Consider the following 21,635-nt stretch of genomic DNA (forward strand, 5'->3'; position numbering starts at 1 on the left):
AGACACTTCTTATGATGGTTGGTAACCAGCAATAATGTGCTTGTAATTTACTCAAACCTGTGTTTTATCATGTGCATCGCTATTTTAAAAGGAATTTGTAGTCTTGATTAAGAAGACTAAGAGGGACCCTACGGTGTGCTGGAGCCAGCTCTCATGAGCTGATTGCTTACAGCCATTCCCAGTTTCAAAGCCAGCGATGCCAGATTGGTAACTTGAAATCGGCCATCTTCACACCATGGAGATCTACACATGCTCCAAACCAGGGCTTCCTCCCATTGTGAGACACTTCCTGGCATGCTAGCGTGTATGCAGGACTGTCAATCCATTCAGCAGGTATGCACTGAGCACTTCGCCCAGCTTTGCTCTAGCTCTCTAGCTCTCTAGGTGGCTGGCCAACCCGTTTGACAGAGTACATTGCCACTCTCTGGAATTAGAAATCAGCAGCGAGTTATGCAGTTGTAAAATTCTGAGCTGCATTTGCTTCTTCGCTCAATTAAAACTTGTATTTCTTTCTCATTTAAAAAAAAACACTTTATTGAGATATGATTGACATATGAAAAGCTCTACCTATTTAATGTATATAACCTGATGAGTTTGGAGATACATCTGAAAGACAGAGTAGGGATGGGGCTCAGCCCCACCCCACCTCCACCAGTGTATTTTTTCCCATACATCCTCACTGACCGTGAGACCTTGTAAACTGTGAGGAAACTGAGAAGCAGCATTCCACGTCAATCTCACTCAAGGGAGTTAACCCTATCACCCGCATGCACACAGAACCAAGAAAATGACCCATCCTAACCCCTTGCCTCATTATATTACTCAAATCCCCGCCCCAGGAGCTTATCTGCCATTTTTTGATCATGCGATGCATGTATTAACATGATTTCTCACTTTGCCTGCACACCCCATGCTCTGTCCTGCACATGTAATGACGTTCGTATACCTCATGCTTATTCATGTCACCCTTCTTAAAACACTGCAAGACCTGCCCTCAGAGAGCCAGTCGGAGAACTCTTGCTCCCATGCTATCTCCTTGGGCTCCAGCATAGGCCCCAATAAAGCCCTGTCTGGGAAACTTTCTCACTCTCATGTTAATTTCTGTTGCATGAGAACTCAAGAACAGGTAGGTAATGTATGCACCTATGAGACCATCACCACAACCTATGCCATAAACAGTTATCTATCACCTCCAAAAGTTTCCTCCTGCCCTCTTATTTATTACTTATTATTTTTACAAGAATGCTTAACATGAGATCAAATTTGCAAATTTTAAGTATATAACAACCTGCTGTTAATTATAGATACTATGCTGTACAGTAGATCTCTAGAACTTATTCATCTTAGATACTTAGGCACACAAATACATGTGTGCATACACGTATTTTTTTCTCTCAACAAATAGATGATCATGGAAATAAACTTCCCTATACTTAATTTTTAATAAACGTAAGATATATCAAAGTAAAGCGCTGCTTTTAGCTGTCCTGAAATTTCCAAAAAGTGTTGGCTGTACTTAGAAAATCCTTTTCTTTGTGCCCTGTTATTTTATTCATGTTTATCTGTCCATTTATAAAAATTGCACAATAGGGAAAAAAAGCCCTATTTGACAGTTTTTGATATTTATGGTGCTCTGAGAAAGGGCCTGGAGATTCAATTAAGTTTATTAAATGCAACATTTTATAAGCAATGTAATAAGGACTTAAAAGCACAATACAAGTGGGAAGCATTTGTAAAAGGCAGAATTTTTAACCTACAGATGACATGGCTGGAAAAGCAGAACTATTCATCGAATTTCTTCCGCTGGGGAGTGGCGGAAGAGGCCAGGTGTTAACAACGACAAGGGTGGAAGGCGGCTGAGGGAGTCAGCTGGGCAGGAAAGTGCTCTATTGATAAGCTACCACTTTGTGGGTATCAGTAATTCTGCTTCTACCTCTTCCAAAGATTCCTCTCATTTCTCTTCCTACTTTTCTTGCCTCTTTGAAATAGGAAATTGAAAGCGATGGTCATCTGGGAAGGAGTGGCTCTAGTCCGGAAGCCTGGTCTTTCTTTAAGGAGTAGGTGCCGGTGTGTTCGGAGACTTGGGAGGGGCAGCGTGTTGTTTCCGTTACTTTTCCCCTAACCTCAGTCTCCTATCTATGTCAGGTAATCAATTTAGACCCACGGGAACCGAGCTTAAATCAGGTTTCCTTTGCCTCATTGGGGAGAGGAGGAAATAAGGACGCAAGGAACAAAGCCTATGACGGTTGAGCGGTTGAGCATTCGTAAGGAATGGACGACTCCCCAAAGAGCTGCTTCCTAACTCTGCTTATGACACACGAAGTCTCAAAAAGATCTTGGTGAGAAAACTGCTGGGTGATTTGATAGTTTATCTCTTGGCAATTTGAGAATCAATATTCCTGCGTGGTGAGCTGGTAAGAGATAAAATGATAAAATCTAGGCAGCTGAATATTTTAATAAAAAGGGGTGGTTGCCACCCTGGGGAGTGCATGAAGTCGCCCGAGATTCTGGAAGCCACTTTCCTTTTGTGCCAAGTCAAAGGCCTTAGATTGTAAAACACGGGGCACTTTGATTGCAAAAACAGAAATAGTGGTAATGTAGAATTAACTGACCCCCCAAATGCCTTTTCATTACCAGTATACTTATTTTGGGGGACAATGGTATCTTCCAAAATGAGGCAGTGTGACACAGTAGTTAGACCCTCAGACTGAATCTGCGCCTTACTAAGTTGGAGCCTCTGGTGAGGAGCTTCACCTACGTGCCTCAGTTTCCTCATGAAGAGGATGATACGGAGATAAGGTTCCCTGTCATGTTGAGTTGTAACAATTACACAAAAATGCCCTTTGCAAAGTGCTCACCAGAAGTATGAAGTGATAATAATTATCCCTAGCATGGGAAACATTCAAGCAGAGAAAGACACCATTTCTGCCAGTTTGATTGTCGTAACTTCCAGGTTGTCTCCACATATGACGTCATCTAAATTGTTATTATTATTATTATTTGAGATGAGTCTTTCTCTGTTGCCCAGCCAGGCTGGAGTGCAGTGGTGTGATCCTGGCTCACTGCAACCTCTGCCTCCTGGGTTTAAGCGATTCTGCTGCCCCAGCCTCCCTAGTAGCTGGGACTACAGGCGCAGGCCACCACGCCCAGCTAATTTTTATACTTTTAGTAGAGATGGGGTTTCACCGTGTTGGCCAGGCTGGTCTCGATCTCCTAACCTCAAGTGATCTGCTCGCCTTGGCCTCCCAAAGTGTTGGGATTACAGGCATGAGCCACTGTGCCTGGTCTATGTCATTTAAATTAATAATTAACTTTACTCTTTAGGAGCAGGTCAAGTAAATGGGGGTAAAACTTGTTTCGCTTATTAATTTAAATTGCCAGTGAAGCCTTTGGTCTCATCATGATGTTTTCCCTGCTAGGTTGTTTCAGAAAAAGCACATTTCACTTATGGGAGAATTCTTGTAAGCATCAGTGGGGCTGGAGCCTGGTGAGGTCCTGGCTCTTTGGAGGGATGTGGTTGTGAAGACTAAGCGCATGGGCAAGATGGCCCTGCAGCCACTCCTGACTACGATAGCAGGCACAGGCACTCAAACGCGGATCACCTTTCAGGGTTCTGCAAATCAACCTCATTTTGTGCCATCATCCATCTGGTTGTAAAATGAAGCTAAGAAAAATAACTTAATCTGAATTCTTAGGACAAAGGTGGACGGGGTTTTTCCTTTACCTATTTGTGTATAAGGTAATATTTTCCTGGCTTGCTCTTAGTAGGCTTAAAGTTGTGGAAATGACATAATTTTAAGGGGTAGTCAGTGGGTGGTCCTTCTCAAATGCAAAGGGAAAATGTAGCCACTATTTTCATGATAAAGTCACTGTCATACCTTATTCTCAATGGCTGCCATTACAACACATTTTTCATTTTGCTTGTAAAAGAAAAGGTGAAATCCAGCAAATGCCTCTGCTATGCAAACTCTTAGGTTTGGAGAGAATTTGCAAAGCTCCAGTTTTCTCTTGGAAAGCTTATTCTGGTCATGGAGGTGGGGATGGACTTAAAGTTTTCACCTTTCCCGTGAAGATGGTTTTATGAGAACTTGATTATTTGGGACTTGAAGGAAGCCTTTTTTTCTGGGTTCTATCTTTAAGGCCCAAGGCAACAAGGTTTTTGTGTGGGGAACTGAAATTTCAATTCAAAGCACATTAATCAGAAAATATTTCATAATGCTAAGACATAGGCTGGCATAGCTGGTATACTTTAGAACAGGACAGTAATTTATTCTAGGATTGCTTTATATAGGTTTACAGATGGCTTAAATGTTGTGGCTCAGGTGTGAGATCTAGCACATATTTACTACAAAGACAATAATAAAGATGTAATTTCTGGTCTTAGCTCTGTCTTTGCCTCACCCCAGGCAAGTCATACACTTCCTCTTGTTATCTCTTTCTGAATCAGCAGTGATGATACTATGAGTTATGCATCCCACCCAAATGCCAACAGGATAAAGGAGATGACATTTATAGAATACCTGAGCTCTTTAGAATGTATTCTCTAAGCAAAAGCCTTAAGCATTATATTCTGGAAATTATTCTGCAACTGCCCACCAACCTCTTCAAGCCCCAATAAAATACTCATCCTTCCAAAATAGCTTTTCCTGGCCAGGCGCGGTGGCTCAAGCCTGTAATCCCAGCACTTTGGGAGGCCGAGACAGGCGGATCACGAGGTCAGGAGATCGAGACCATCCTGGCTAACATGGTGAAACCCCGTCTCTACTAAAAAATACAAAAAAACTAGCCGGGCGAGGTGGTGGGTGTCTGTAGTCCCAGCTACTCGGGAGGCTGAGGCAGGAGAATGGCGTGAACCCGGGAGGCGGAGCTTGCAGTGAGCTGAGATCTGGCCACTGCACTCCAGCCTGGGCGACAAAGTGAGACTCTGTCTCAAAAAAAAAAAAAAAAAAAAGCTTTTCCTGTTGAACCTCACCCATTCCAGTCACTTCTTTATACTTTTAGCACCTTAGCATCATATTCACATTGTATATTTCACTTTTGATCCACCACTTTATAACATCATCTCTCTAGTTGCCCACACTAGAAACCTCGGCACCCTCCTGGCCCCTCCCTCCCACTTGCTGTGTCTCCAGCTAGTGACAGAATCTAATCCGTTTCAGTGTGTCCTGGGACCCATGGCACTGGCACAGGCTCAGCGCTTTGACATTTTTCACCTGGTTGTCTCCACTGCCCACTCACAGATCTTTGTCACTCTAGCCTGGCCCCTTTCCAATTCATCCTTCTCCGTGCTTCTGAAAGATCTGTTAAAAACATACATCTGATCCTATCTGCTCTTTTCTTAAAATCCTTAAAACTCCTTGGATTAGCACATAAGACAGTGCTTTTTCTGGTTGCTAGCTCCCTTTCTGGGCACTCCCTTTGGCATCCCCCTGTTCCATGGTAAGTCTTTCCAGAGGGAGGATGCTTGAGTTGAGTCATGAAGTCCCCTCAAAATTATTCCAAGAAGAGCTCCCTGTGTTTTCCTGGCTTCGTGCTTTTGAGCTTTTGCACACATGGTTTCTTCTGCCTTCAATGTCCTCTCCTTACCTAGTCATTCTTAGTGGCTTTAACATTTAGCTTAAGCAACACGTCTACCAAGAAGACTTCAAGGACCCTCCCTCACCCCTTTCCCATCTGTTGTAGATCCTCATCCAGTGAACTCCCACAGAACTATGTAAATGGCTTTGTAAAAACTCATCATTCTGTACCATAGCCATTCATGAATTTTGTCTACTGCTCATGATAAGCTGTAGATTCCGTAAAGGCTGGGATTGTACTTTTTGATTTTATATCAAAATCTAGCATCTACCTTAGAGCCAGGCACAAAGCAGGTCCTCAGTAAATGCCTGCCAAATGAATAGATAAAATTATTACTCTGGGCTGGATGCGGTGGCTCCCAACTGTAATCCTAGCACTTTGGGAGGCCGAGTCGGGCAGATCACGAGGTCAGGAGCTCAAGACCAGCCTGACCAACATGGTGAAACCCTGTCTCTACTGAAAATACAAAAATTAGCCAGGTGTGGTGGCATGCCCCTATAATCCCAGCTACTCAGGAGGCTGAGGCAGGAGAATTGCTTGAACCTGGAAGGCAGAGGTTGCAGTGAGCCAAGATTGTACCACTGCGCCCCAGTCTAGACAACAGAGTGAGGCTCTGTCTAAAAAAAAGGATTACTCTGGATGGGTGACCAAGGAACAGCAGAGGATCAAAAGCTGCAGCAGCTTTAGGGCTTATAGATAATCTATGACTCAAGAAGTCTACATCATTATGGCCAAAAACAGACCATTGTATTCAGTCTCAAATATTATCCAAAGCTCCTTATTTTTACTAAAACATAGATTTTTCAGTTTTCCATATTAATAAATTATTTCTTTTTAAATTGAAAATATTTTCTTGGCCATGCACAGTTGCTTACACCTGTAATCCCAGCACTTCAGGAGGCCGAGGTGGTGGATCACCTGAGGACGGGAGTTTGAGACCAGCCTGGCCAACAAGAGAAACCCCTTCTCTACTAAAAATACAACATTAGGCCGGGTGCGGTGGCTCACGCCTGTAATCCCAGCACTTTGGGAGGCCGAGGCGGGCGGATCACGAGGTCAGGAGATCGAGACCATCCTGGCTAACATAGTGAAACCCCGTCTCTACTAAAAATACAAAAAAATTAGCCGGGCGTAGTGGCGGGCGCCTGTAGTCCCAGCTACTCGGGAGGCTGAGGCAGGAGAATGGCGTGAACCTGGGAGGTGGAGCTTGCAGTGAGCTGAGATCGTGCCACTGCACTCCAGCCTGGGCGGCAGAGCGAGACTCCGTCTCAAAAAAAAAAAGATTTAAAAAAAAAAATACAAAATTAGCTGGGTGTGGTGGTGCATGCCTGTAATCCAAGCTACTCAGGAGGGTGAGGCAGGAGAATCATTTGAACAAGGGAGTCAGAAGTTGTGGTGAGCCAAGATCGCCCCCTTTCACTCCAGCCTGGGCAACAAGAGCAAAACTCCGTCTCAAAAAAAAAAAAAATCTTTTTTTTCTTGGTTGAGATGTCTCTTCACAAGTCTTTTCCAAGGAAAATTTTTCTCTCTTACCACCTACAAGCCATAACAAAGCTTAAAGATAACTCATAAATTCATTGTCACGGAATCAAGAAAACCAGAACAGGCAAATTGAAATGTGCAATTTGTTTACCATCAGATGAACTTAGGGGTGCCCACAGCTGCAGAATCTCAGGGTTAGAAGGACTTCTGATGTTGTTGGAGACAGAAGGACTTACTTTCCTGTCCCCTTTCTAGGCTCCTTCTAACAACAGGAATGAATTGACAGTGATCCATTCACAGAGGGAAAAGTATTCATATGTAAGAAACCTGGGTCCTGAGCAGCTCTCACTCAACCAAATTCTGTGGCCAAAACAAGCGAGGTAAAGATTTTCATTCAGCAGGTAAAGAAACACCTGCAGTGATGCAGGCAAGACACACTCTTGCCTAGGTGTCTAGAAAGGGCATCTTTAAAAAACAATTAATGTTTATGTGTATATACTAGGTGTATATATTTTTGGTGTATATGTGATTTTTTTTTTTCTTGAGATGATGTCTCACTCTGTTGCCCAGGCTAGAGTGCAGTGGCACAATTTTGGCTTTCTGCAGCCTTGACCTCCTGAGCTCAAGTGATCCTTCCCACTTTAGCCCTTCCAAATAGCTAGGACTTGACAGGCATACACTACTACACCCAGCTACTTTTCATTTTTTTTATAGAGATGGGGTTCCACCATCTTGCCCAGGCTGGTCTCGAACTCCTAGGCTCAAGCGATCCACCAGCCTCAGCCTCCCAAAGTGCTGGGACTACAGGTGTGATCCACTGTGCCCAGTTCATGTGATGCTTTGATACAAGCATACGATAGGTAACAATCACATCAGGATAACTGAGGGCATCCTTGACCTCATTTCTTTGTGTTAGGGACATCCCAATTATACTCTTTCAGTTATTTTAAAATACATATTAAATTATTGCTTACTGTAGTAACCCTGTTGTTCTATCAAATAACAGATCTTATTCATTCTGTCTATGTTTTCACCCATTAACCATCCCAGCATCCTCCTGCCCTCCCCGCGATGCTTCCAAGCCTCTAGTAATCATCATTCTACTATCTCCATGAGTTCAAGTGTTTTAATTTTTAGCTCCCGTCTTTCTGTGACTGGCTTATTTCACTTAACATAATATCCTCCGGTTCCACCCATGTTGTTGCAAATGATAAGATTTCATTCTATTTCATGGCTGAACAGTATGCCATTGTGTATATGTACCCCATTTTCTTTATCTATTCATCTGTTGATAAGCGCTTAGGTTTGCTTCCAAATGTTGGATATTGTGCAGTGCTGCAGTAAACAGGAGTACAGAGATCTCTTCAATATATTGATTTCTGCTCTTTTGGTTATATACCTAGCAGTGGGATTGCTGGATCATTTACATTCCCACCTTGTACGAAGGTTCTCCTTTCTCCACATCCTCACCAGCATTCATTATTGCCTGTCTTTTGGATATAAGCCATTCTAAGTGGGGTGAGATGACATCTCACTGTGGTTTTGATTTGCATTTCCCTGATAATTACTGACATTGAGCCATTTTCCATATACCTGTTGGCCATTTGTATGTCTTCTTTTGAGAAATCCCTATGAAGATCTTTTGCCCATTTTTAACTGGATTATTAGAAACAGCATCTTTTGAAGGCCCAGGAAAAACTCAACCCCTCACAACAATTTCCAATCATTCCCAGGCACTGGTTCCCAGGAATGGCCTGGAGCAAGCACGGTTTCACTGAGGAAAGGCCAGGGCCAGCTGAGCCTACCATAGCAATCGGTAGGCTCACACAGCTTGTGAGGTGCATTTATAAGGTCCCTTGGCTTCCCTGAAGGGAAGGCTTCCATATTATGCAGTAGTTAAGAGCTTGGGTTCTGGGACCAGAGCAACCTGCATTCAAATCTTTATTCTGCTATTTGCTAGCCATGTAAGTTATTTAACCTGTCCGAGCCTCAGTTTCCTCATTCGCAAAATAAGGGAAAGTAGTTTTCACACTTCAGTACTGTATGCCTGGTACACAATAAGTGGTCAGCTAACAGAAGTTATCATTATTATCATTAGCTATTTATGATCATTGAAAGTAACAGAAACCTACTGTAATTCTAATTCGTAGGCTACCTAGGCCAAATAATTTTTCCAGACTTTCAAAATGACATAAACTGAAAGGCTGATTGAAGAAGTGTCAAATGCCCTGCCACCCTATTTAGAGCAGATAATTTGTGTCTCCACATGGCCTACAGTTCCATTCTTAGTTTTTATTCTCGGTATTATAAGGCTGCTTTCTCTTACGAAACAGGAATCAGGAAGCTGCGGTATGAGCGGTATACACAGTCTGGTATCCACGGCCCCCCTTCCCTGTCCATGCTTTACTGTGAATTATCCTGATGTTTGGGTGGCCTCACATGGGCGTCTTCAGCTGACTGAGAAAGTAAGATTCCTAGACTGGATTACAGAGGCAGCTGGCAGCCTTTCAGCTAAATTCTATTTTATAAAGTCTATAAATTTACTCAGAATCCAGTTACCAGCTGGTAGGGGGTGTATAAAACCATGGAGTTACAGAAGAGAAAAAAGAGTAATTCGATTGAGATTTATCCAAAGGATTTAAAATGTGATTTACCTGTGGGCCAGTTCCTGGTTTCAAGTGAAAACCAAAAACCAGTTCCAGGTTCACTATTTTTTCCTCATTTTCTTCCGGTTCACCTCCTGAGTCCTAAAACAGGAAACCAAGCACCAATTATCCTAGATGTTGTCTTTACTTCTCATGTAAAGAAGATGATAGCTTAGCACTAGTTTTTTTTTTTTTTTTCCTAATCCATTAACTTTTGGTTATTTTGGATTAAGCTACAAATGATAATTACATCAAGCAAGAGAAATGACATATTATGCCTTTTAGAACTTTGCCAAATGATTTATTTCATGCAGTTCAAATTGAATGTCACTGTCTCACATTTATCACAATGCATCTTGCATTGTGCAATTTTACCCTAGAAATGCAGTTAGCACCTCGAGATGCATTGTGAGATTTCAGCTTGAGAGGTTCACAACACATAGGGCATTTACAAGCTATTCCTGAAGAGGAATTACGCAGTGGATGGAGGATGCAAATGTGGATGGAGGATGAAGCAGAGGAACAAAACGAATCTTTGAGGGCTTAGAGATGAAAAACTATAGCTGTTAGTGAATAAGTAAAGTTCTGTATATGAATTGCAAGTATTTGCTGATTTTAAACAAATTATGCCATATTCCTTTAGAGTAGATTCAAAATGTTAAGTATACTAATATGTTATTCAAACAGTAAACCTCCCATCCCCTATGAAAGTGATGATTGAGCGCTCCAGGGTATGAATTCTCTCAGTGACTTACATGTTGAAAAGTATCCAGGCCCAGGTGGGAGGCCACAGGACCTCACCTACAATGTTGGCACTTAGAACTCCTAGCCACTAAAGTGAGGTGTGTTGTTCTTATCATGAACGAATTGTTAATATTTCAACTTGTGGGGAACAAGGGTGTTCAATTTATACACATCCCTTGCTTCAAAGGGCCTTTTGTTAGACAGATGTGATGAAATTTCACTTCAAACAACCATTTCCGACATTGGCAAATTTAGGTGTGGATGCAGCAGGTGCATGTGTCAATAAAGGTAGCATTAGTGTCCGTAAGAAAAACCTTACTTACCTTAATTAGCGGTGGGAAGTGAAACAAGTTTATGTAATCATGGGTTAATTTCTCAATGGCTGACTGTTAAAAAAAAAATCATATGACTTTATTAATGATCCAGCAATACCAAGAGAAGATTAAAATCATTGGGTACAAACAAAAACATTCCTTATTTACCTAGTTCATAAAATATCTTGGGGGCATTAATATCCAACGTCTATTGAGAATAAATCTCATTGTCCAAAGCAGTGTAGGTGGTTTGTAATTATTTAAAGGACCAGAAATTTTTAAAAATTATTTTTTCTTTTGGAGACCGGGTCTCATTCTACCATGCAGGCTGGAGTGCAGTAACACTATCATAACTCACTGCAGCCTTGAACCCCTGAGCTCAAGAGATTCTTCCATCTCAGCCTCCCAAGTGGCTGGGACTCAGGCATACAGCACCACACCAGCTAATTTATTTTATTTTATTTTTTGTAGAGATGGGGTCTTGCTCTGTTGCCCAGGCTGGTCTTGAAATCCTGGCCTCCTGCCTTGACCTCTCAAAGTACTGGGATTACAGGGATGAGGCCAAGAAAAGGAAGACATTTTAAAGATGTTGAACCTCAGACTAAGCAATAAATAAAACCATTTTTCAAACACCGGCAGAGTATAGTACTGAGAAGTGGATGTTCTAGGGTACAGAATGCAGGTGCCACTCTGAGTAACGGTGAGAAAAGCAACAGAGCACATGAGTATAACACCAGACTTTCAGGAAGGCTAGAATCTCACTAAAAGGTTGATTGCATTATAAGAACATTTCTATGGATATGTGTCCAACATCACCTCTGCCAATGAAACACAAAGAAATCTGAAAGAAAAGGAAGACAATTTATGATGATGTTTTGGATACTCAGCAGGCACAGTTCAGATTTTCTAAGAACTGATTGCGGAGAGAGTAAAAAAGTACCAACCTGAGAAAATTAGATGCATTTTATTTTAAAGCAAAATAAAAACTGTTGACAGCTGACAATGTAATGAACACTTATTGGGTGTTCAGTCCTACTTCTTACACTCAGCTCCTTCACACGAGGGCTTGCAGGCTCAGAGAAGAAGGGAGCCATGGTCAGGCTTAAAGGGAGGGACAAACACACAGCAAAAGAATGGGTCGGGGCTGGGTGCGGTGGCTCACATCTGTAATCCCAGCACTTTGGGACGCTGAGGTGGGCGGATCATGAGGTCAGAGGTTCGAGACCAGCCTGACCAACATGGTGAAGCCCCATCTCTACTAAAAATACAAAAATTAGCCAGGTATGGTAGTCCGCGCCTATAATTCCAGCTACTCAGGAGGCTGAGGCAGGAGAATCGCTTGAAACCGGGAGGTGGAGGTTGCAGTGAGCCAAGATTGCACCATTGCACTTCAGCCTGCACAGCAGATTAAGACTCCAGCTCAAAAAAAAAAAAAAAAAAAGAATGGATGGATATACTGCTCCACTGTCCAGTCTGATCACCTACCATTCCATTTAAGGACTGAGAGACTCTTGAAGAAAGTACACAACAATTGTGCCTTCCTCAGTGAAAGCGCAAAGAATAAAGGATACATTCTTACCATCAGGCTGTGTGTGAGAAACACTTGAGACAGGGACCTGGAGGACTCCTCCAGTGTGGATATACTCATCCCCAAAGGCCCAGCTTGGAGCATTACTTATCTTGATTGCCCCGAGAGTCTATGCAGGGCCCTCCTAGAGTAAGTGCACACAACCCTTTCCCTTTATCTTTCCCTCTCATATAAACTTGTTGGAAATCCCCACGCTCTGGCTGAGTTTAGTGGTCACCTGTTGGCTGAGCCCCTACTGGGTAGCCATTCTTACATACAGCTCCAGCCTTGGCAGTAAGCGGGAGGGTCCGCATTCCACACTTTGGAGACTGCCCTTCTGTGAATGATTGTCTTTGGAAGCTCATGCAGACGCACTCAGGAGTTTGAGGGCAGTGTTAGGTCCCCCAACAGATGCAGGCTACTCCTTCATTTGGAGCTCTGGGCAGACCCTCTGCAGATGTCATAAAAAGAGGACATCACACTGACCCCACTCTTAGTGGGTCAAATAGTTTTTGTTTTTACTTTTAAGTGGCTGCTTCCAATAGGGCTTTTTCTCTCTGCATGTTCCTTGGCTTCTCTGCAGGCTTAGACCCCTGTCCCTACCTTTTTTTTTGAGATAGGGTCTCACTCTATTGCCCAGGCTGTAGTGCAGTGGTGTAATCATGGTTCATGGCAGCCTCAACCTCTTGGACTCAAGCAATCCTCCCACCTCAACCTCCCAAGTAACTGGGACCACCACAGGCGTGCACCACATGCCTGGCTAATTTTTGCATTTTTTGCAGAGGCAAGGTTTTGCCATGTTGCCCAGTCTGGTCTTGAACTTCTGGGCTCAAGTGAGTTGCCCACCTTGATCCCCCAAAGTGCTGGGATTACAGGCATGAGCCACACAGTGCCTGGCCCTTAGACCCTTTTGACCACTGATTCTATCTTAAAGCTTTTCCAACCTTTGGCTTTTGTAACAGCATTATCTCCTCATTTCCTACTTTGTGGACACACATTCCTGCCTTCCTCTTCACCTTCCTGGCCAAATACATCCTTTCTGCCAAAGACAGAAAGCTTCCTAGCTGGAAGAAGACTACTCTTGAGCAGGGTGTAGAGGTGGCTGTGCTGTCCTTTGTTTTATTATTACTTTTTAATGAGGTGAAATTCACATGCCATAAAATTAACCAGTACCTCTATCTAGTTCCAAAACATTTTCATCATCCCCAAAGGGGACTCTACTCCCATTAGGCAGTCAATAACCATTGCCTCCTCCCCCCAGCAGCTGGCAATCACTGATCGCTTTCTGTCTATGGATTCACCTATTCAAGATGTCTCATACAATATGTGACTTTTGTGTCTGGCTTCTTTCATTTAGCATCATGTTCAAGGCTCATCTATGCTGCGGCACATATCAGTGTGGAGTCCTAATAAGTTAAGTAAGCTACAACAAGGAGGGGGTCCCAGGTGGGGGATAACAATTGTTCTGAGAGACGGTTAATCACAGACAATCACAACACCTGTTCCCAAATACCTCATTCTGCAAGTAACCCCAGCAGGATGACCTTGTCTGCACACCCTATCTGCATGTAGCCCCTCCAGTATGATCTCATAAAACTTCCCTCAAGCCCCTGCCTCTTGGCAGACAGCCCCTTCTCTGCTGAGATGCCCATTGCACCCTTGCAACACATCTTCATACTTTGTGTAATAAATCTGCCTTTCTTTACCTATGACTGTCTTGGTAAATTATATTACTGCCTGCGACAGCGGCCCCAGCCAGTCTGCCCACATCAATCAGTACTTCATTGTAGTTTCCTTCTTGAGCCTGAGAACAGCCCTCTTACCTGTGGCATCTTCCTCTTCTCTCCATGCGCATTTTTGTTACACTGCAGTGCTTATTATTGTCTACATTTATACCCTCCTGTTTTTTCGAAACCCAGCCTAGCCTTTTTAATCCATTTTAAAACTTCCAGAAGCAAAGTGCAAACATGTCCATTCTCAATACTCCTGACAGCTGGTCATATTCCAGCTTTTCCCCCCAACCTGAAGTTGTAAGCTGTCCAGGATATGGCCCCACCTTCTTTCCACTTCAGGTTCCATGCATTCTACTCATCACTCGTGTTCTGTAGACAGCTGTTTAAGCTACTCAGATCGGGACTCATCTTTTCTGTTCCTCCACATTCTCTTCCATTTCTCTTAACTCTTTGTTCTCTCTGTCTAGATTAATGTTCTTTCCTTTCCTGGTCTACATTCCAAAATCTGTCATTCCTCCAAGATTCGGCTCAAGGGCTACCCACTCTGTGAAGTTTTCCCTTTCCATCTCCCACCATGGCCTCTCCCAAGTCTGGGTAATGAATCGGTCCTTTCCTCCCAATTGCCAAGGAGATGCTGTATGCATTGCTTAACCACAGGTTTCTTTGACTCTTCATAGGCCCAGTCTCACAATTAGTAGCCATTCACTGAATTTGCTGAACAATAAACAATAAGTCTGGACTTTGCTTGCCTAAATGATACCTCTCAGCATGAAAGGGGTACTTAGGTTATCCAGGGCCACCCTTGGAAAGATGTATATCACTGAGGGCATCTGGTGAGGTATCCCAGCTCACCACCCCATCTTCTGAACTGATCCTTAAGAAATACTGGTCCTTAGCCGGGTGCGGTGGCTCACGCCTGTAATCCCAGCACTTTGGGAGGCCGAGGCGGGTGGATCACAAGGTCAGGAGATCGAGACCACGGTGAAACCCCGTCTCTATTGAAAAATACAAAAAATTAGCCGGGCGCGGTGGCGGGCGCTCTGTAGTCCCAGCTACTCAGGAGGCTGAGGCAGGAGAATGGCGGGAACCCGGGAGGCGGAGCTTGCAGTGAGCGGAGATCCGGCCACTGCACTCCAGCCTGGGTGACAGAGCGAGACTCCATCTCAAAACAAACAAAAAAAAAAAAAAAAAAAAGAAAAGAAATACTGGTCCTTTTCAAAGATGGCAGGTGGGAAGGGGAGGTGGGAGCATCTTATTTGGTATCTGCCAAATAGGACAAGATTTACAAAATTTCTTTTTTGGAGCTCTGAAACATCTCTGTACTGCAGAAAATACTTTTTCCTACTGTGGCCCACCTAAGCCAGCATAGCTTTTAGGATGGACTTGCCCACACCCCAAGGCTGGGATTACATTCTTTGCCAGTCTTTGAGAAATACGCTATGCATGGGTTTTCCTGCCCTTCTTCTAGGAGGGAGAAGACAGCAAGGTCCTCTTTCTGTTGTGGAGATGTTCTCTGGTGGGTGAGTGCTAAGCTGTTATGCAAAGGGTGCTGAGAGTCTGTAAGGATGTTTCTTCCTGGACCTAGGGTCCACAGAATGAAATGAATGGGCTCTCTTTGGGTCTTAATGGGGATTTCTCTAGAAAGGTCAGTGTGGGTAGCTCTGAGATAGGGAGTAGTTGGCATGCTGGTAGAGCCTTTGTGAAGGTGTGGATTTGGACAGGAGGCTGCTTTTTCTAAATTTTCTCCTTTATTCTGTGTCTCTTCTTTCTAACCTATACATACTCGTCCATCTACCCACACTGGAATGGGGGTGCGGGTTTGAGGAGCAAACTTGATTTTATTCTAAGATGTCTCTTGAAATAAGATTAATCACAATGACCACACAATGCCAGCAATTGTTATTCAGTTTAAGTTGCTAAGTTGAAAAAACAAAAACAAACAAACAAAAAACCATGACCACGACCACCACAGCGAACACAGAGGTTTAGCTTTGAAACTACTCAACACTTAAGTTTTGGGGGAAATGGTAGAATTTCCTGAGTAAGTGGGGATTAAAACACATACAAGGTGGCGTCTGTTCCAGGTCATAATGACAAACATTACAAATGCCTTTAGGTTACTGCATTGGCTTACGTTTCCCTCTGGCCATGCAGAAATTCCGGGGTCCTTAGGGATTCCTGATGGACTTTTGTCTCTAGAATTAAACTGAGTCACCTCCTGCTGTTCCGGGTGGATGGCTGTTTTCCAGGCACCACACTGCCTTTGTGGTATTTTTTACAGCTGTCATTTACCATTATCTCATAAGCAGTATCTGTTTTCTCCACCAGATTAGAGACTTCCTGAGGACGGGAGGTGATATTCAGGTATCTCCCTGTGACTCCTACTATACCACGTATGCATCTTTTTGCTGTTGGATTATGAGGAAGGAATAGGGGTGCTTGGGGGCGGCCACTGATTATCAACTGATGTAAGCATTTCAGCACAGTAATGACCAGCACAGCACCGTTTCCATCTGCAGCCCCTAGTGTTTGATCTGCTGCATAGTAGGTGCTCAGTAAAGTTGTTGATGGAGGTCAGGCGTGGTGGCTCACGCCTGTAATCCCAGCACTTTGGGAGGCTGAGGTGGATGGATCATTTGAAGTCAGGAGCTCGAGACTAGCCTGGAAAACATGGTGAAACCCCGTCTCTACTAAAAATACAAAAATTAGCTGGGTGTGGTGGCATGCTCCCATAATCCCAGCCACTTGGGAGGCTGAGGCAGGAGAATCACTTGAACCCAGGAGGTGGAGGGTGCAGTGAGCCGAGATCACGCCTTTGCACTCCAGCCTGGACAACAGAGCAAGACTCTGTCTCAAAAAAAAAAAAAAAAAAAAGATTTGCTGATGGAATGTTCTCCCTTTCTGAGGTACCTTGAAGTGAATGATATGCCCCTTGGAGACAATGCCCATGTCTTTCAGGTCTTCTTCCTCCAGCAGCAGTAGCCGCTTCCCTGTAATGTTGTTTTCTTTGAACAAGCTTGCATATACGCTCATCTCTGCTGAAGAGTCACCTGAAGGAAGTGATTAGAAAGCAGTATAAAATTAGACGAAATCACATCCAAAACAAAGTTAACTCCATGAATTAAGAAGGTAACTTATTCCACTTGCCTTTTCTGACGAGCTGCTGAACCCAACAATACTGTGAAAGAGAGGACACATATGGTTTTGAAGATTCACACATGGTCAGTGGCCGGTCTTCACAGTAAACATAGAGTTTTCAATAGATCAAAATAGCTTTAATTCCCGGCTCAACCACAGAGGTAAAATAGAAGACTTTCTCTTTGTAGTTTTAAAACCTCAAGCTTTCAAATGGGAGATATCCCTCTCTTCGGGGGTCTGGGACAGTTAAAAGACCATTGGTTTTCCTCCTTCTTTGGGAGATATTTTTAAATCCTTTCAAGAGGGTTCTTACTTATAGTGATTTTTCCATTTATGTGCCAGTGGCCCCCTGGATTGCTGAGGGGCACCGGTTTACTCAGGAATTCTATGAGTTCTAGGGACCACACAGCAGTGGACGGAAAGAATCTTCTGTTCTAGGCCAGGTTGTGAAGTAGCCACGTGGCCCCGGCCAAGTCAAAGTATAGAGCTTCCTATGTAGAATGAGGACACTGGACCCAGTGACCCTTAGTCCCTGTATATCACAGGGCCTGGGTTTATTGGTGGCCTCTCACAGTACCTTGGTGAGGGGAGAAGGATGGGAGGGCAGACTCAGTCCCTCTGATTCTCTGGGGGAGTCCTCAACTCTGGAATTTTATTTAAGTGGCCTGGAAACCACTCAACCTCAGAGCAAAGACTAAAAATAGCTGTTAGAACTCAGTGCTTTTTAAAAAATTTCTTTTCAAATGAGAGGGAAACTTTGCAGCAAGGGATAAAGAGATTACATCCAGGCTTGTGAATAAAGGAGACCCTGAGTCCTCTTTCCTTGTTAAGCAAGGCTGGCAGGAAAGTGAGGCTCACTGGGGCTCAGTGAATGGGAAGAAATAGTGGCAACTGGTGCCAAGTTTCCTTACCCTATGGAAGCCAAAGAGGTTAGCTAATGTTGAAAGCAGGTGCACTTCAAAAGAATACAAAGGGCAGAGAGGGAAATGCCTGGGCCCAAAACCAGGTTGAGCTAGGTAAACAGATCTTTTGAGGAGTTTCCAGTAGCTAGTCTGCACTTCGTGGCACCTGGTCTGTTCCCTGGGCTGGAGCCCAAACCCACTAAGGCTCACATTACATCTTTTGTTTTTTTCATTTTAATTTAGCGATACCCTGAGCTTGTTAAGTAGACCTGGATAGGCATAAGTCCCTGAGTTTTATAGAACTTAAAACAATTTTTTTTTTTTTTTTTGAGATGGAGCCTTGCTCTGTTGCCCAGGCTGGAGTGCAGTGGTGCGATCTTGGCTCACTGCAACCTCCACCTTCCGTGTTCAAGCGATTGTCTTGCCTCGGCTTCCCAAGTAGCTGGGATTATAGGCATGCGCCACCACACCTGGCTCATTTTTGTATTTTTAGAAGAGATGGGGTTTCACCATGTTGGCCAGGCTGGTCTTGAACTCCTGACCTCAAGTGATCCTTCTGCCTCAGCCTCCCAAAGTGCTGGGATTACAGGCTACCTCACCCAGCCTAGTCCCCGAGTTTTCTTATCAGGAATTTTCTTACCTGTTTTGTCCCTAAGAAAATAGATATGGTGATGTAACAGACTAAGTTGGATTGTTTCTCAGGGTTTCTATCAAGAATGCAGAGTGCAGGACTTCCTTTGGATTTCAATAGTCTGAGTGCAGCCTCTCAAAAACATAGAGCTTATCTGGCTAAAGCTATCGGGAATGTCTGGGCGTGCTTGTGTCTATTCCCGCTTGGGAGGCCAGAGTGAGGCTGGCAAATATGATGCCTCGTTTTCAAACAGGCCTGAGGTAGAAGGAAAGCCAGTTCAGTGGTGTCCCAGTTCAGTTCAGTCCAGCACTGCCTTGACCAGATCCTCCTCTACCACGGCTCAAGGCCATCCCTGTTCTTTTAAAAAGATTTAAGATCACTTTTTTCTTAAGTATGTTCATTTGTTTTCCCGAGCTGCCACTTTAATTTCCTCATTGGTATTTGTTATTGTATTCTGGAATACTTTCAGAGCAAATAGGAAGGTAGAACCCACTTAGAAGAGTTGCAGATACTTGCTTTACTCTTGAGGCCTTATTTTCAATCATTATTGCATTAAAAACAGAAAAAAGGCCAGGTGCAGTGGCTCACACCTGTAATCCCAGCACTTTGGGTGGCGAGGCGGGCAGATCACTTGAGGTCAGGAGTTTGAGACCAGCCTGACCAACATGGTGAAACCCCGTCTCTACTAAAAATACAAAAATTAGCCAGGCGTGCTAGTGGGCACCTATAGTCTTAGCTACTCAGGAGGCTGAGGCAGGAGAATCGCTTGAACCTCAGGAGGTGGAGGTTGCAGTGAGCTGAGACTGTACCACTGCGCTCCAGCCCGGGCGACAGAGCAAGACTCTGTCTCAAAAAAAAAAAAAAAAAAAGAATTTGTCAACTTCTCCTAGTTAGACTTTCCTAAGGCCCAATCTCTGTACCTAAAAACTTAGGGATAAATTTATGAAATACCTGCCCAGGTCAAATAAGGCATGAATACAAAGAGCTTACCACATCGTCTTCTGTCCATGCACCAATCTCAAAGGAAGGCAGCAGCTGCATGGGAAATATGCATGAAACGAAAAAAAGGTAATATTATCATTGTCTTTTTGGTTCATCCTCTTGTCTCACTGTTTTAGCTCTCAGCTGCTGCTCTGGCTTGGTTCCTCCTGCAGGTTGGGTTGAATGGAAAACAGTTTTCCTGACCTTAAGAGGCAGTTCTCAGTGCTCCAGTAATGTTCACCAATCTCTCAGTAACAATTCATGTACTTTGGGAGCTGTTTCATATTCCTCTGTTGGTACATGGTTTTTACATCCCACAATAAGGCCTCAGCAGTCAAGACATTTCTGACATTTTCTCAGAGACCCAGAGTCTTCCTCAGAGTTCTCAGCCAACATGAGGACTATTGGATTAACAATGAAAATCCCAAAGCAACCACTTAGTAACCAGATGATGTATTATGCCTATTCTGAAGAGGAATTTCTAAGTGTTTAAAGATCTCATTTGCACAATATTTTAAAAACCAGATGTTAGCACCCACGGATGAAGAAGGACATGGGAAATTGGTACGGTCCTAAGAAACCCAGGCTGTAGAGTTGCTCTAACTAAAACAGATTAAAATACCGCCCTGTGAGGTTCACAAGTGCAAACGAAGATGTCTCCAGAGGACTTCAGCCTGCACCATTTTCAGAGCCAAAGAGCTACTTACTCTCTTCAATATATGCCCCATGGCCATCTAAATAATAAATGCTTATATAATTTTTAGAAGTCTGTGTGTCCTATAGGTCGAATTAGAGTTTGGTACAGCTATTAGCTTTAACTAGCCTAACTTGACCCCCCAAAATGAATTGCTCATGAGATAATATGGCAAAGCATCACTCATCTTCTGTTACAAATAATATTTTCTTGTGAGTTTCAAAAAAAGAAGTTGAGTTTGGTTGCTTTTACTGTTAGTATAAAAATCAGAGGGTAAGTGAGTTAACCTTTCTAACTTATAGGTATTTTGTACCCACATGCTCAAAATTCTGCTAGAAAAGGCACAGCCCCTGCTTTCAAGGAGCTTTTAATTTAACTGGGGCTAATACAGGTATAAATTATACCTGGGGGACTCCAAGGCCATGTGAATCTTGGTTTACTTAATGCCTAACATAGGGCCTGGCATACAATATCTGGTGAATTTTTGTTGAGTCATTTTAAAGAATGAATAAAATTAAAGGGTGCATTTACTGCAATGCTAAGTTCTCTAGTATAGAGTTCAATGTCTATGGGTATACCATAGACAGATGTATTCACAAAGGGGTTCGTAAAAGAAGATGGGAGAATGGAGGGCAGCACGGCTTGAGCTGGGTCCTGCAACGCAAGAAGAGAGGTGATTCCGGGTAAAGAGAAGCAACAAGGCAAAACCTGGCATGGCGGGAGAGGGAGGTACAGGAGGGAAGGATGGGAATGGAAGGCAATGAGTTCATGTTGGAGGAAAAAAGGGAAATGAGGCAGACAGAGTGGGGAGGCAAGCAGAAAAACCCACTACTGAAATGGACATGAATGTGCAGGGTTTCAGTATTTATAGACAAGTTGCCAGGACATAAAGTATACACTGAAATCAATCCTGTTCTGAGTATACTCTGCTACCTGCATGTGCTTCCCTTCCCTCTAGGGTTGCCTCTGCCCCCTCGGAAACACTTGAGGTGGGTAGGAATCATCACACACAGTCACCTGCTTTCATAATGGGGAAAGGAGAAAGACTTGAGGAACAGAATCTAAAGCTGAACTGGATCAAAGAAAATATATGACAATTTTGTCTCTTCACAGGGCAGCTGGACACAGCTGCAGAATCATGCCATTCCCTTCTCCCATCACAGAAGCAAACGTGAAATATGGAACTTTTTTGGTTTGTTCAAGAAACAACAGTCTGAGTTACAGAAA

The 21,635-nt window shown here is 43.5% G+C and overlaps 1 protein-coding gene across 2 annotated transcripts in view; it reads right to left on the minus strand.

Moving 5' to 3' along the window:
* The window catches only part of LOC105548061 (mitogen-activated protein kinase kinase kinase MLT), a 198,530-nt gene that overhangs the window by 19,278 nt on the left and 157,617 nt on the right, over window positions 1-21,635 (minus strand). For both annotated transcript variants that reach the window (XM_011991902.1, XM_011991900.1), the window contains exons 12-16: window positions 19,724-19,768; window positions 17,210-17,240; window positions 16,973-17,112; window positions 10,772-10,834; window positions 9,714-9,806 (exon numbers count right to left, since the gene is read on the minus strand). In XM_011991902.1, the coding sequence (XP_011847292.1) occupies window positions 9,714-9,806; window positions 10,772-10,834; window positions 16,973-17,112; window positions 17,210-17,240; window positions 19,724-19,768 (372 nt within the window). The remainder of the gene's footprint in view (window positions 1-9,713; window positions 9,807-10,771; window positions 10,835-16,972; window positions 17,113-17,209; window positions 17,241-19,723; window positions 19,769-21,635) is intronic.

This window comes from Mandrillus leucophaeus, unplaced genomic scaffold (genome assembly GCF_000951045.1).
Source record: "Mandrillus leucophaeus isolate KB7577 unplaced genomic scaffold, Mleu.le_1.0 Scaffold40, whole genome shotgun sequence".
NCBI classification, from domain to species: Eukaryota; Metazoa; Chordata; class Mammalia; order Primates; family Cercopithecidae; genus Mandrillus; species Mandrillus leucophaeus.